This window comes from Vulpes vulpes, chromosome X, assembly GCF_048418805.1.
Source record: "Vulpes vulpes isolate BD-2025 chromosome X, VulVul3, whole genome shotgun sequence".
Taxonomy (NCBI): domain Eukaryota; kingdom Metazoa; phylum Chordata; class Mammalia; order Carnivora; family Canidae; genus Vulpes; species Vulpes vulpes.
In genome coordinates this window covers 27,902,273-27,919,276 of record NC_132796.1, presented here as the reverse complement: position 1 = coordinate 27,919,276, position 17,004 = coordinate 27,902,273, and the positions used below count along the sequence as shown (strand labels likewise).

General features: G+C 36.5%; 1 protein-coding gene across 2 annotated transcripts in view; it reads left to right on the top strand.

Annotated features, from left to right (window-relative positions):
- The window catches only part of DMD (dystrophin), a 2,426,617-nt gene that overhangs the window by 741,175 nt on the left and 1,668,438 nt on the right, over window positions 1-17,004 (top strand). For both annotated transcript variants that reach the window (XM_072743155.1, XM_072743156.1), the window contains exons 3-4: window positions 6,229-6,321; window positions 7,988-8,065. In XM_072743155.1, coding sequence (XP_072599256.1) covers window positions 6,229-6,321; window positions 7,988-8,065 — 171 coding nt within the window. The remainder of the gene's footprint in view (window positions 1-6,228; window positions 6,322-7,987; window positions 8,066-17,004) is intronic.

Here is a 17,004-nt window from a genome sequence, read left to right as displayed (position 1 = left end):
AAGCATTTCATGTGCCGGACAACATGTTGGAAACTTTATAATTATGAGCCCATGTAAACCCCGTACTAAATTTTTGAAGTTGATCCGTGCTGTTACTTTGAGGCAAAATTTACAAGGAGAATTATGGAAAATATGGATTATTAAGAATTTTGGAACGAATTCATGATAGCTAATATTTATTTATTTTTAGCTAATATTTATTTACTTTTAAAAAAGATTTTATTTATTTATTAATGAGAGACACAGAGAGAGAGAGAGAGAGAGGCAGAGACACAGGCAGAGGGAGAAGTAGGCTCGATGCAGGGAGCCTGATGTGGAACACGATCCTGGGTCTCCAGGATCACACCCTGGGCTGAAGGCAGCTCTAAACCTCTGAGCCACCCAGGCTGCCCTTAGCTAATATTTATTGAGTGTATCTTATGAATAAAGCAAATCTTCACAGCATTACCACAAGTTAGGTAATAATGTTTCCTCATCTTGTAGATAAAAAAGGTATGACACAGCAAGGTCAAGTTACTTACTCAATATCACAGGGCTGGAATATGGCAGAACTGGAATTTGAACCAAGGCATTCTGGGTATAGAGGAATATTTTTATTCACCGCATTACACCCTCCTTGTGTTTTGTGAAACAAATTTCATCAGTGCAACTTTGTTTTTCTTTCCAATTTCCCTCTGCCTCAACTTGATATCTTTCAATCATTACTTTCCAAAAATGAAATACTAAACCAAATTTTTCTGTTTTTAAGAGACTCCCTTCAATGCAAAATTTATCTATGGTACAAAAAGTTAACATAGCAGTCATTATTAAAGGGGTCAGTACACAGAAGGGGTGTAAGGAAGCTCCTAGGATGCTGGTTATATTTTTGTTTCTCCCTCAGAGTGGTGATAATATGAATGTGTTTAGCTTGTAAAAACTAATTGAGCTAACGCTTAAGATATGTGTAATTTCTTGTATGTATAGTATACCTCCACAAAATGTTCTTATGAAATACTTTTTATAATCCATACTTAATATAACAATCATCTATGAAAAATGCTGATTTATACTATAATGGGTTGAAAAATATGTTTTGAAATATTTTTGCCCTTCTTTTTGGTGTTTCCAGTGCTTTTGGTGTTTGTAGTATTTAAACATTTGTAGTTACAGAGAAGTATCTTGAATTTCTGAGCAACAGAGTCATCCAGAGGTTGACCTTTTTGTAGCCAGAAGGCCATGCTAAACAACTCCTGTGTTCTTTCTCCCTTATTGGAATATTGTATTGATCTCGGTGTATTTTCGGGTTAAAAGATTGATACAACTCTGAAAAGTCAGGAGTTATTTAAATATTTTCATATATGTGTTTCTTTCCCTTTCAATTTTTTCAGTTTGATTTTTTTCATTTTGTTTCTCCCACTTACCAATCAACCTGTTTTTTTTTTTTCTTTTGAACCTTGTCTGTGCTTCTGTATTTCTTTATATTATACACACAATGATCAGGAAGCATTATCTCATTTTATGGTCCTTTCATCTTGTTATTTAAGTTAGCAAAGAAGAAGACAATATGTAAGTGAATGCAGTAAACTGCTGAGTAATATCAAAACTTCACTTTTTAAAGAAAATAATAGTCATGAAAGGGATTGAAGATGGAGAGCCACAGGGTTGTATGGCCCAAAGAGGGTTTAATGTTTTGTGTGTTTCACACAATAATTTTCATATACGTGAAAAGAAAGCTATTAAAGATAGGAATTTTAAAGAAATATTACTGTTTTCATGACATAAATGCCACTTACAACAAAAAGACATGGTAGATGTAGGAGATGAAAGGGCCACAAACAAAATAAGATTTAATGAAAAGTAGCCCAAGGAACAAGTAAAAAGAGAAAAGGCTTCAAGCCTTTGAGTGCCATCCACAGTTACCAGTATTAGTAATTGAATATAGAGTGACATCTTTCCTTCTTGACTTTCACTCTTACACAGATACCAAGCTGAGAAAAAGACAGAACACATTGTATGTGAGCTCTGCACTTTCTATTAGATTTAATAATTACCATAATTGTATCTATATCTAGAATTTGACCAGAAAATGAGAAGTCAAACAATAGAATAAAACAAAACAAAACAAAAACACAAACCATCCTATATTTATTGAGTGCCTACTGTTTGCCACGTCAGTCAGCATACATACACTGTTTCATTTAAATCTCAGAGAACTCTGAAGTGGTATTATTTCAATCTTCATTTTACTAGGGTACCCTGTTCCTCAGAAAAGTTAAATCACTGCCTGAGACAGTGCAGCTAATGAATAGAAGACTTGAGTTTAAAAGTCATCTATTTTTGCCTCTCAAAGATGTGCCACTTTTGCTGTATCATAGCTTGATGTTGTGGAATGAGAATTTGAATCTAGGAAAGAAACATAAACCATCCAAGAGAAATAAAATGTTTTGCTTTCCCTGGGGTCTTCATACCACAGGAAGAATAAGACTTTGCACCTGAACATCCATGAAGTTAGAGGCTCAATATTGTACATTTCATTGAACATCACTCTAGTTAGACCTAAAAGGGGAAATCTCACTCATAAATGTTTGAAAATACTTTTAAAACAAACATTCATTAAGAGACAAAAGCAACATTTCCCTGGATTTGTGACATAAAACATAGGTGTAAATTGAGGATCGCTAGAGGGGAAGAGATTGGGGGCATGGGATAACTGGGTGATGGACATTAAAGAGGGCATGTGATGGAATGAGCACTGGGTGTTATATAAAGCTGATGAATCACTGACCGCTATTTCTGAAACTAATAATACATGATGATATATTTATTTTAAAAAATTAAAAAATAAAATGTATGTGTTCATAGACATTTTGAACCTGCAGTCACTGCCTAATTTATACCGCCAGACCTGCAGTAAATTCATTCAATCTCATCTGCTAGGAGAGGTGTTTTGGTGGAACATTCTGGAAGGGTCTCTATTAGGGAATGTGGTATAACAAATAGAAATTGGATTTCAGTTGTGATACTTTAATATATCATTGATTGTGTGAGTTATGAAAGTTAGGTAGGAGAACAGAACTTATTCGCTGTTCCCTTGTTGCTTTCTAAGTGCCCCAACTAGATACTCCTGGAGGCCTCTGATTAGCCTAAAGTCTTTCATTCCCTCTCCATTTTGATTCCAGCTTAAAAGAAAGAATTATAAAATATGTTGGCCTGTGTATGAGTTTGGATCAAAGCAAGAGCCTGTTTGCCTTGTTGACCTTTTTGTCTAGACTCCTTGCCCCAAAGCATAAGCTTTATAGTCCTTGTGTCTTGGATGCTAGATGATCACTATGGCCTTGGGGTTCATACTTTACTCTGTGCCCCAATACTTCTTTCTCTGTTCCTACTTGAGTGAACATTTTGTCACCCACATCCTTCCTGGTTTGATAGACTTTGTTATCTATCTATCTATCTATCTATCTATCTATCTATCTATCTATCCATCCATCCATCCAGATACGTATTTTTGATAAGAAGAAGTATCTCTGTCAGCTAACTATATTTTATTTTCTTCAAAACTTGACATATTTCAGTGTGTAATATTCTTTTCATCGGTAAATTTAGGAGCCACTCACTTCTCAAGAGCATCTGTAAAATTTTGCTCCTAGTTGAAAAAAACAAAAACAACAACAACAAAAAGAACAGAACTGAACAGCCTTTTTTTAAAATTTATTTTTTGTTGGTGTTCGATTTGCCAACATATAGAATAACACCCAGTGCTCACCCCATCAAGTGCCCCCCCTCAGTGCCCATCACCCAGTAACCCCCACCCCCTGCCCACCTCCCTTTCTACCACCCCTTGTTCATTTCCCAGAGTTAGGAGTCTCTCATGTTCTGTCTCCCTTTCAGATATTTCCCACTCATTTTTTTCTTCTTTCCCCTTTATTCCCTTTCACTATTTTTTATATTCCCCAAATGAATGACGCCATATAATGTTTGTCCTTCTCCGATGGACTTATTTCACTCAGCATAATACCCTCCAGTTCCATCCACGTCGAAGCAAATGGTGGGTATTTGTTGTTTCTAATGGCTGAGTAATATTCCATTGTATACATAAACCACATCTTCTTTATTCATCTTTCGATGGACACCGAGGCTCCTTCCTCAGTTTGGCTGTTGTGGACATTGCTGCTATAAACATCGGGGTGCAGGTGTCCCAGTGTTTCACTGCATCTCCGAACAGCCTTTTTAAGGCATTGTAGACCTTCAACCAATTTTAAAGTGAAACCTTAATATCAACCCCCCAAATGCCAAGCTATTCCATGTTATATATGAGATTCTTGACAGAATTATAAAGCATGCACTCATCTTCTTATTAGTAAAAAGCTTTCCTTAAAGTTTCATAAAAATGGCATGTTGTTTTGAGATTTACTTCTATATTATGTGTAGTAAAGGTGTTTTTACATATTCGTGTTTTGTGTTGTCTTCTTTTTCCCTTGCAATTTTTTTTTAAAGATTTGATCTATTTATTTGAGAGAGAGTGAGTGAGAGAGAGAACACAAGCAGGGGGAGCAGCAGAGGCAGAGGGAGAAGCAGGCTCCTCACTAAGCAGGGAGCCTGATGTGGGGCTCAATCTCAGGACCCTGGGATCATGACCTGAGCTGAAGGCAGATGATTAAGCTACTGAGCCATCCAGGTGTCCCTCCCCTGGGACTTTTAAGTGGAACTATTAGAGTAGAATTTCAAAAGAATAACTTGTAGTTATCTTTGTCAAAGCCTATATGTGCCTCGATTTTCAGAGCTGGCCATAAAAGGACTGGTGGCCTTTTTGCAGGAATCTGTGTTCTCATTAGGTGAAAAACCTAGGCATTGACAGGACTTGTCACAGACATGGCTCTGTGGTTGTAGGGAGAGCCTAAATCCTGTCTTCAATCTTAGAAGCTTCAGGGATGCCCTTTGCCTGGAAACCAAGGCTCTCCTTTATTTTTCTTGCCCTGGGAGAAATGCAAAATCTGCATGTGATTGAGGAATGCATGAGACTAACCCAAACACCTGAAAACTAATGTGGGGAACATTTTGGGGAAAGCATTTTCTGGTCCCCATATTATGGGAGCTCCCAAAGGTAATGCTCCTGGGTCCCTTTTACTGCTTCTGTGTGGCATTGCCTTTTGGGAATATTTGTTTTCCTGCTGGACTCACAGATCTACAAGGGCTAGGGGTATGTCTGTGTGATTTACTAGTGTATGCTCTAGCACCTGGCTCAGGTTTATTGATGCTCAATAAGTATCTGTCACTGATAAATTAGGACTTTCCAGAGAACCTGGGTGATGAAAGAGTTGTGAATGATTTCATATGAAGGGATTATAGGCTTTCAACCAGAAAAAGAAAATATTTGGGGGCATGACAGAAGAAATAAAATATTTGAAAGATAATCAGATGGAAGAGAAAAAGCCCTAGGAAGCTAGGAAGAACCAGCCCACTGGGACTTAGACAGTTCTGGGACAAAATTTTGGTTTTACCATTTTCTAGTTTTGTGACAAAGGGCCACATGTTCAACCTCTTTGTCTTATCTGTAAGATGAGTATGTGAATGCTAACCCACAACTATATTATAAAGATTATAAGATCCACTCATTTAGTAAAGTGTTTCTCATGAGTAGTTGCTACAAAAATACTAGATGCTAGGAGTGGTTACTATTCTTCCTCAGTACAATTCCCAAGCAAAGAACTGAGAAAAATAGACACAAAGATATCATGAGTATATTTCAACTCAATTAAAATCAGATCTTTCTAACATCTGAGCCAAGCAATCGATCAGTTTGAGGTGGTATCCAAAATGTATATTCAGAGAAAGCATGCTCTATGGGTGTAGGATGGTGGACCCTCTATGATTAGGTATTATATGTAGCCAAGTACATAAAACAGTTAAATTTTAAGCACCTACCCAGGGCAAATTGTACGTGGTCTTTGTTTCTTTGTGTGTTTACTTCTCTGTCCTTCCTAGAATCAGCATTCAAAAAGTTGAATTGCTTTGGCCACAGATATCCAACTTGTGTTATTAAAAAACAAATTTAAATAGATTGGACCTAATGATGATATATTGTTTTCTGTTTTTTACTTGGAGGGTCTCTTTTCATCCTTCACCCTTGGCAGATTAAGGGTTAGATACATTAAATATTCTTAAACACAGCTTTAAATTTTAAAAGGCATAATCATGGAAATGGATCACTGGCAGAGTGCTTTGTTTAATTGGGAATATTTCATGTTTCAGTTTGGGAAGCAGCACATAGAGAACCTCTTCAGTGACCTACAGGATGGGAGACGCCTCCTAGACCTTTTGGAAGGCCTGACAGGGCAAAAACTGGTATGTGACTTATTTATAAGAAAGTTCACATTAACCTTAGGAGGATTTACTAAGAAACTGGAAACTAATCCACTATAGCTGTACTAGATCTAGAAAAATTCAATAATTTAATAATTAACGCTTTAACTAGAAATATAGGACCTATTCCTGAACAAAACAATCTTGCAATATTATTTTTATTTTGGCATATTCTATCCTAAACAGAACTAGAAGGTGAAATTTTTCAGTCATATAATTTATGCTAATTAATAGATATTATTCCCTTGTAATGTTTGGTATCTTTGTTATTGAATATCTTTTTATAAGGCTTTTATTCATAATGATCTTTTAAGTTTAATTTCATTTTTTGTTGTGACAAGAACACTTAGCTTGAAATATGGAAAATGGGGAGTTGCTGGTCAACAGGTATAAAGTTTCAGTTATGCAAGATGAATAAATTCCCAAAGGTCTGCTGTACAACATTGTGCCTACAGTTAATCATACAGATCTTCCTTGACTTAACATGGGGTTACATCCCTATAAATCCATTACACATTAACACTATTGTAAGTTGAAAATACATTTAATACATCTAATCTACTGAACTTCCTAGGTTAGCCTAGCCTACCTTAAATGAGCTTAGAATACTATTAGCCTACAGTTCGGCAGAATCATCTCACACGAAGTCTATATTATAACAATGTATTGACTATCTCATATAATGTATTGAATATTGTACTGAAAGCAAAAAAAAAAAAAACAGAATGATTGTAAGCGTATTGGTCATTTACCCTCGTGATCACATGGCTGGCATGTAGCTGTGGCTCACTGCCCCTGCCCAGTGTCACCAGAGTATAATACTGGATATTGCTAGCCCAAGAAAAGATCCAAATTCAAAATGTGAAGGACGATTTTTGCTGAATGCATATCACTTTTGCGCCATTTTAAAGTTGAAAAATCCTAACTCAAACTATCATGTCAGGGACCACCTGTACTTTATTGTGCATTAAAAAATTTCTTGAGATGTAGGTCTCTTTTTAGAAGTCAATATGGCAGACATCATGATGGTAGAATTTCTAAAACTCCACAACTGGATAAATGAGTTAATCCACGTATTGTATGGCACTATGCAAATGTCAGTTTAGAAATTATAGGATGAGGTGGGATTTTGGGGATTGAGAGTGAGGGTTGGAGAACCAAAGACAATTGAGATTTTGAGCTTCAGTGATGAAGGCAATTAAGGTAACATTGACAGAAATAGTTTCCCTTAATCCTATTTGGCATTATATAATTTTTCTAGGCTCAAGTCTCTTTTTTACTTTCCTTAAGTGTGTGGAAATGACCTCACTTATCTACCTTACTAACAGGTCCTTATGTAATGTTCTTTCTCTTTCCTGGTCATGCAGTAATCCCCAACTGGCCTGTAGAATGAAGAGATGGTAACCAAAATAGCTTCTTTTGGAAGAAAAAAATGCTATCATTTTTCTTGAGGAGTGGTTGATTCATGCTAAGAAAGTCCTATGACAAGGGCAATTAACCCAAAGCACTTAAGTGTATTATATTAATGCATCCCAGCCTATGTTCATTTAAAATATTCAAACTTAGAAGTGAAATGTATAAATTGTTTCATTTCTTGTAGATTGTCCCTCTCTGCCAGGCAGTAAACATTGTTTCATTTTGCTTTCAGCCAAAAGAAAAAGGATCCACAAGAGTTCATGCCCTGAACAATGTCAACAAGGCACTGCGCGTCTTGCAGAAAAATAATGTAAGTGGAGACCTGGACAAAGTCCGGATACCATGAAACAGCATGTTTAATGTCTGAGTGTGGGCTTTGGCCCCGAAAGCAGGGAAAGCTTCTCAGGTTCTCTTGTAAATCAAAGTGGTGATTTTTAAGAGTGTGTTTTCTGGTTCATGTGCATCTGTTGGTGGCTAATATGATTCAGGAAGTTAATGGATGCAGTCACAGAGGGCAGGGAAGGGCATGATCCAGACCTGATAGGGCACTCTGTATTGTTTTCAGATTTTATTTGATACAGTTATATTTGGAGGACATATTAAGTCCTGTGGTGAATCTTAGTTTCTTAGAGCAGTGTTCTGTGCAACAAATGGCTTTTATTAGGCTGAATATTATTTTTTATGTATAAAGTGCATTCAAACATGATGATGATAAAGTTTGTTTGAATTAAGGTGACATTCTTTTAGGCACCACATCCAAGTATGAGAGTTACACAGAAAAATTGCTATTTCAACTGTAAATTTGTTTTCTATTGCTAGGTTTGATTTAGATGAAAAAAATATATGTATGGTTTTAGAAAGTCAATAGTCATACCTGAACAAGTATGTAGATGAAAGGAGTTCTGGTCTCCTTAGAGTGTCTTTGGATCCCTCCCCTCTGCCATGATATTAGAGGCAGCCCTCCTTTCTTACCAACTTCCTAGATCTTTCTAATCAACCAATACATTTACCAGGCACTTAGTAGCGTCCTAATTACATTTACATCTCTCTTTCAAGGATAAATTCAAATAAATTGCTTGCATACTGTTACAATAACCATCATCAGTGATAGACTAGTCATGATGTGTATGTCCCCAAATGTTGTGCAGCTCATCTGGTACAGAGAAGGCATCACATGGGAAATGAGAATGAAGTCTGGGCAGCATTTGGTTGATTTTATGAATTTAGGGTTATTGTCATATTTAATCTATGAAAATTGCTCTATAGAAACATTATACTTTTTTATTATTTTCTGAAGTGATTAACTGGATATTTTCAAATTTTCAGGCAGAATTTCAAATAACAGAATAAGACTGTCAATAAAATGTTTGCCTCAATTAATCTGATAGATTCTTTTCTTTTGAAAAATCAGTATCAGATAAATTAAGATATTTTTTAGAGATATTAAAATTTATGTGAAGAAGGTCTTTTTCAGTTCCCCATATTCCATTACAAAATACGAAAACAAGGAAGACAGGAGAAAATTCAAAGAATTATTAGATTTAGCCCGTTTGATGTAGTTGATCTCCTCCCACCAAGAAAACATCATGGTGAACAATAAGTTGTTTGGATCTCCTCTAAAATAGTAGGTTAATAATGTAGCCTTAGATTTGTTTGATAAGAGGGTTTTTTTCCCCATATTCTGGTTACTGATTATGAATTTTTGGGTTTCTGTATATAATTATTAATTTCACAGTTTTCAATATAAGACCAGAAGAAATTCTGGCAATAAAACAGAGAAAAGAAAATCTCTGTGTCTTGGGACAACTAAATATTTCTTAGATCTGAAACCAAAGGCATGATTCAGAAATAGAAAAATTAACCTGAACTTCATCAAAATTATGAGTTGTTACTATGTTCTGGATATGAATCCTTTGTTTCATGCATTGCAAACATATTTTCAACCTCTGGATTACATTTTTATTCAGTTAGTGGTATCTCTTGATAAAGCATAATTCTTCATTCTGATGCAGTTCATTTTTATAAATGTTCACTTTATAGTTTTGTGTTCTATTTAAGAAATATTTGCCTGCCCAAAACCATTATGATATTATATTTTGTTGTCATCTATATAGACTTCTTTGTTCTACCTTTTGAATTTGGATCCATATGTCACCTGGAATTGGTTATTGAATTTGGCATGAGGAATGGGTTAAGATTCAGGTTCTTTTTTTTTTTTTTCATTTGGAATCTAATTGTCACAACACCACATATTAAAAAGAATGTTACTCATCATTGCTCTCTAATACTAGGTGTGTCATAAAAATTTCTTGATAGAAATGTATTCTGTTTTTGGACTTTTTTTCACTTCAATCTTTCTCTTTGTCTATACATGCACAAATACCACACCATGTGGATTACTGCAATTTTACAATACATCCTGGTATCTGGTGAACTAGGTTCCTCTACTATTTTCTTGTTCAGTATTTTCTTGGTTATACTGACTCATTGTATTTCTCTATTTATTTTACCATCATCTTTTTAATTACCATATGTATTCTGTTTGGAATGTGATCAACAGTTAAATCTATAGATCAATTTGGGAAGAATGGATACCTTTATACTATTGAGCATTCCAGATTTCTCCTATGATTTTCCTCTATTGTTTTTTTTTTAAGTTTTAGGTTTTGCAGAATGAGCAAAAGAACCCAATAGAAAAAATGGGTAGAGAATTTGAACAGGAACTTCACAAAAGAGGATGTTCAAAAATTGAAGAATAGTATTAAAAAAGTGTTCAACTTCAGCAGTAATTAGGGAAATTCAAATTAAAACTGCAATGAGATACCAATATAAATTGATTAAAATTGCTGAAATTAGAAGGGCTAATAATGCTGAGGGTGAGAACTTGGAATAATCTGAACTCCTAACTGGGGGAAAATATAATTCAGACAACTGTTGAAACCATCACATTTAGTATATAATGCAAAACTGCATAATTTTTATATCCCAACAGTTTTGTTCTGAGATGTAAATGGTGTGTGTGTGTGTGTGTGTGTGTGTGTGTGTGTTTGTAGAGAGAGACAGAGACACAGAGAGAATGTTCATTGCAGTTTAATCTGTAGTAGCCCAAACTGGAAATGACTATAGTATATTCACATGATAGCATATTATAAAGCAATGAAAATAAACAAATGATAGTTACATATATGACATGGGATGGATCAATCTCCTGAAAGAGATTTAAGCAAAAGAAGTGAGATGCAAAAGTATACCTACTATGATTTCTTTTTTATTTTTTTAAGATTTTATTTATTTATTCATGATAGACATAGAGAAAGAGAGAGAGAGAAAGGGGCAGAGACACAGGCAGAGGGAGAAGCAGGACCCATGCAGGGAAACCGACGTGGGACTCAATCCCAGGTCTCCAGGATCACGCCCTAGGCCGAAGGCAGGAGCTGAACCGATGAGCCACCCAGGGATCCCCAATTTCTTTTAATTAAATTTCAAAAACAGGCAAAATTGTTCCATCTGTTTAAAAGTCAAAAGAGTGGCTATGTTTTAGAAGAAGTGAAGCAGGAAAGTGCACGAGTGAATCTTCTGAGGTGTTGGAAATATGGCGTATTTTGACCTGGTGCTTGTTGGCACAGGTGCATTTGCTCTGAGAAAAATTTTCAAGGTCTATGCTCAAGTACACTTTCCTGTATCAATGTTATATTTCAATTCATATTTTTTAAAAAGTCTAAAAAAATAGAGGAACCTATACAAGTAAAGTAAAACTAACCTTACAACCTCCCAAATGCCAAACAATGGCCTATTTATCAATCTGACAATACACCCTCTATTTTTTCATGAAATTGCTTAATGAAATGTGATAAGTGAATATACAAAATTAGAAAATGATTAATGCATTTTATAGACCTTTTCTCGGATGGTCATATTTCTTTCTGAAAATGAAAACCTTGAGAACCACCCATTGTTTTAGCAGGCAAAGACCCTGAAATGAGGGCTCCATTGTGAGAAGGAGCCCTTAAAGAAGAGCAGATTTCCACAATGCTCCCATCTGAGCAAGGGCCTTAATATGGACTAGCATAAAATTGAGGTCTCTGTATGAAAGAACAGAATCTCAAGTAAAACATTTTCAAGTGGAAACCGAAAACCAGAGTGAAATAACCTTTATTTGAATTAGCCCCAGGCTAAAAGACACAGAATATAAATGTTTAAAGGTAAATTTATTATCATTTTATACTTCTCCATTATTTTGTAATAGAAGAAAGTACAAAAGAAATGGAAAAGATTCCAAGGAACATGTTTAATAGTCTCTGGTTAGTACCATAAAGAGTAAACACAATTAAATCAAAGAGAATCTTCAAGAGAATGTTCAAGAGAATGTTCAAGAAGATTCAAGGATTGTTTTCCCTAAAGATGGGCTTAGGTATGCTATATTAGATAAATAAATGAGCCCAGGGTGAAATATACACAAAATAGCATATTAAATAAAATAGTAGATTAACCTATTTCAAATTTCCTTTTAGAAATCATAGATTCTCGAATTAGAATCAACTATAGAAGGCATTGATTAGAGATTTTGAGTAATCGTACATTAAACAATAATGTTAGTATATTTACATTCAGCCCATTATTTATTGAGTGCCTCCTGTGTGTTAGGTTGTATTCTAGGTGGTAGGAACACTATAGTCAGTGATCAGAACAAATGCAACCCTTTATGTCATAGTTTGCAGTCACATACCAGGGGACATTAAACATTTAGAATGTAGTGATAGCTAAGTAAATGAATAAGAGATATAAGAATAAGAGGTGTGAAAAGACCTCTCAGTTAAGTTGTGATATGGCTAAATCCTGGAAGGAAGTGAGGAATGAGCCATGGAATTATCTATAGGAAAATGGTCTGGACAGAGGGGTAAAAAGACCTTGAGAGAAAAAAAATTGCAAATAGGTGAGCTGGACTGAATGTGGAGAAAACACAGCAGAGCAGGAGGTCAGAGAGGTAGCAGGGTGTGTGTGGGGGGCGGGGGGGCAGGGGGAAACATGGGAAGACATTTTTAGGCTTTGAGTTTGGTTCTGAAGAAGATGACAATGACTAAATATAAAAATGTACCATAAATTGAACTGCTAATAAAACACGTTCTTTTAAAATTAGAGAAAAAGTTGATAAATAATAACAATGAAAAACTTACAAGTATTTTAAAAGACTACCATTTTTATTCAGAGAAGTTGTAATAAGTAATTAAAATATAATGCAAGGGGATGCCTGGGTGGCTTAGTGGTTGAGCGTCTGCCTTTGGCTCAGGACCTGATCCAGGGGTCCGGGATTGAGCCCCCACATGGGGCTCCGTGCATGGAGCCTGCTTCTCCCTCTGCCTATATCTCTGCCACTCTCCATGTCTCTCATGAATAAGTAAATAAAGTATTTAATATATATAATATATATTCTATACATATAATATGTATAATGCAGGGGTACCTGGGTGGCACAGTCAGTTAAGCATCTGACTCTTGGTTTTGGCCCAGGTCCTGGACTCAGGTGAGATCACGCCCCTTGTTGGGCTCTGCACTCAACAGGAGTTTGCTTAAGACTCTTCCTCTCTGTCTGCTCCTCTCCCCTGCTTTCTCTCTCCATAATAAATATATCTTCAAAAAAAATAAAACATAATACAACTTACTGCATAATAGAAATACTACTAAAACCACAAGGAAAATTTAATGGATATACATTTTTTGATATTATAAGCTGTTTCCCCTCACCCCCCAAGAATTATAACATCTTTGCAGTGCACCTGAGTGAAAATCCCCTACTGGTGGAGTACTCTAGTTGGGCCAAAGGACTACTGATAACAAGAATGACAGCTAAAGCAAATAATTAGCATAAGGTTAAAGCACAGGGCCTGGCAAATACATCCCAGGGGCACTACACAAAAGGAATGCCTTCAAAGCCCCTTTGTGGGGCCCTGCAGCCACCCCCCACCAGTTCTCTTGGGCTCTTTGAGTGGAAGGGATCTTGTAAACCTCTTTGCACTCATATTACCACCCCCGATTTCTGTCTGGTTTTCTCCACATCATCCTCCACCCTGGCCATCTTATCGAATTCTCTTGCTATCTCCTCACTCCTCACATGGGTATTGGTTATGGCCTCACATTTCTTGAAGCACTGAGCCAGCCACTTAGCGGTTTTTCTTCGGGTCTTTCTGGGTACACCATCCCCAGCTGGGTACTTCGCTGCAGCCTTTGGTTCACTGGCTGGCTTTCTTTCTTTTTGCTTTCCCTCACCCTTTGGGCTTTCTTCTTCTGGCTTTTCCTTGCTCTGTGGCTTTGCTGCATTCTTCTGGCTTTTTCATGTCCTTTATTATTTCCTGATTTTTCTGCCTTTCCCTTGTGATTTGTCTTTCCCTTGATTTCTAACTTGTCCTTGTTTTCCAGAGTACAAGCTACTTCTGGTTTTCCCACACCCTGTGGCTGTTCCTTGTTTTCCCTTTTTCCTTGTTCTCAGGCATTCCTTCATTTTCACTGCAGAGTTTTCCATGTTGAGGTTTTCTGTCCTACAGGGATTCTGGATGGGTTCCTCTGCCAGGCAGCTCAGGGAGCAGGTTCTGTGTGGATGATGGGAGTGGACCAGACCACAGGGTCGGAAATATATTTTTATTAGTCTTTAATTCGCCACTGTCAGATTAGAACACATTTAGCATCAAATAATCATAATCATAATCATAGGGATAGCATAAACCATAGATTTAATAGCAATTTTTCCCATTGATACTCCAAAGCATGGATGATTCTATAAAATGTGATAATTATGTATAAATCTTCTGCCCCATTAATTTGGATTTGCAGGAAAAACAATAGTTTATAATTTAAACTCACTAAATCCAAATCTGAGCTCTCAGACAGGCATTTGGAAAATTCTTTGACATTATTCGGAATGCTCTTCCCTGTCCTTAGGAATGGCCAGAGCTCAGTAAACCTATGTGGTGCCTTTCATAGGCAGGGGAAAAGCCTTTCATCTTTGGTCCACTGAAGTATCCACTGATAAATTCACCACCAAAGCCCTTGTCTTCTGATGAATCCATGTGTCTCATTAACAGTTCTGGTATGAAACAGAAAGCCTGCAAAGACAAAGCTGAAGAGACTGTAATGAAGGGAAAAGATACAGAAAAATAAGGAGAATTAAAGGAACTAACAATGAATGGTGAAGCATGTGGGAACTAGCACGCGTTAATAGCCTTTATTCCTAAACCTGAAGAGATGAAAGGGAGAGAGCTGTTACCTGAAACCTGTGCAAGCTCTGACCTTGTGAGAGGGGCCACTAGCCAGCAACTGTGACCACACGTATCTAAAATATGAAGTTATTCTCAAATCTTGGTCTGCTGGGTGAGTTGGGAGAAAATCCATACCTTGGTCTCTCCACCCAATCCTCCAATATCCTGCCATTGCCGCTCATTGCTTAAACTCAACCAAAAGCCGGAAGATGGGAGATCCTAGATGATAAAATCATCTTATACTAGATGAGTCATCTAATGCACAGAAGGGGTGAAGAAGTGGGGAGGAAGGACAGAGAATAACCAGCATTCCAACTACCTCTATTTTCTGGTTAAATGGGGACTTGAGAATGTCTCTACGGAGAGCCCTAGTGTTGGCTAGGGTCCAACTTTGCTGAATGTACCAGGAAGCCATTCCCTTCTGAAAGCATACCACCTCTATTTACTGACAGGGAGTGGAGATGGTTTCTGGCTAATTTTGGAACCAGCTGATAACACATCCCTTCCCATGCTTCTGGGGAACATTGGAGCCTGAAAAGGAACTAAGAGTTATTTCTAATTTCTGTTCTGCTGCACAAACTTACCAAAGGCATAGGAGAAGATAAATATATTAAAAAATATTCCTGCCCCATGTACGAATATAGATAATATATTAGGATGCAGTGAAAGTGTCATTACGTACATAAAAAGAAAAACTTTTAAGGTGCATACTCTGATAGTGATAATATAATACTAGAAATTAATAATACTTTAAAAAATTGAATTTGATTAACTTAAAATGTTTTGTATAAAGAATCAAGAGTACAAACACACTTTTGTGTAGGTAAAAGCATTCCATGAGAAGTGGCTTAGGTTTTACTCAGAGGCTCAATTTGTGTATTCACTTTTATTTTCATTTAAAAAAGGATAAATTAATTCAAGATTTCAACCATAAATATTACAAAAAGAGAAAACACTGTAAGGAAAGTAGAAAATAAAAGGTAAATGAATAAATAAATGTTAGAAACACTATATAAATTTCAGAGCTAGTTCTTGTAATAAAATAATAAAATAGTCTAATCTCATAAATGTAATCAGGAGAAGTAGGAGGGAAAGTAAATATATGAAATATATACAGAATATTAACCACAAGTTTAAGAGATATAGAAACCAAAAACAGGGCACCTGGGTGGCTCAGTGGTTGAGCCTCTGCCTTTGGCTCAAGTCGTGATCCCGGGATCCTGGGATCGAGTCCGCATCTGGCTCCTCGCAGGGAGCCCTCTGCCTATGTCTCTGCCTCTCTCTGTGTCTCTCATGAATCAATCAATCAATCAATCAAACCGAAAACAGACTCTACACAGAACTTTATGTTGATTATAAAAAAATAGTTAACTTAGATTATGTTCTATTTAAAATAGCAAATTGTAAGAATTAACATATTGGAATATAGAGTACCTTAATCAATAGGCAAGAGAAGTTAGGAAATCATAAAATTTAAACAAAACCAATCTTTCACAAAGGCTTCTGAGTCTAATGGTACCAGTGATAAGTTCTTCCAGACTTTAAGAAATTGACAATTGCTGACAGAAAATCATTAGAGGCTTCACAATTCTGCAAATCTAATTTTTTAAAAAGATTTATTTATTTATTCATGAGAGACAGAGAGACAGAGAGAGAGAGAGAGAGAGAGAGAGAGAGGGGGGCAGAGACACAGGCAGAGGGAGAAGCAGGCTCCTCACAGGGAGCCCGATGCAGGACTTGATCCCAGAACCCTGGATCACACCCTGAGCCAAAGACAGACAACCCCTGAGCCACCCAGGTGTCCCTGCAAATCTGATTTTTAAAATCACGTGAAAAACGTTGGTCTTTCCTGTTGTTAAAGGAGTGTTAGAAGCTTCCTTTTGTTTTTTTTTTTAAAGATTTTATTTATTTATTAATGAGAAATACAGAGAGAGAGAGAGAGAGAGAGAGCAGCAGAGACACAGGCAGAGGGAGAAGCAAGGCTCCATGCAGGGAGCCT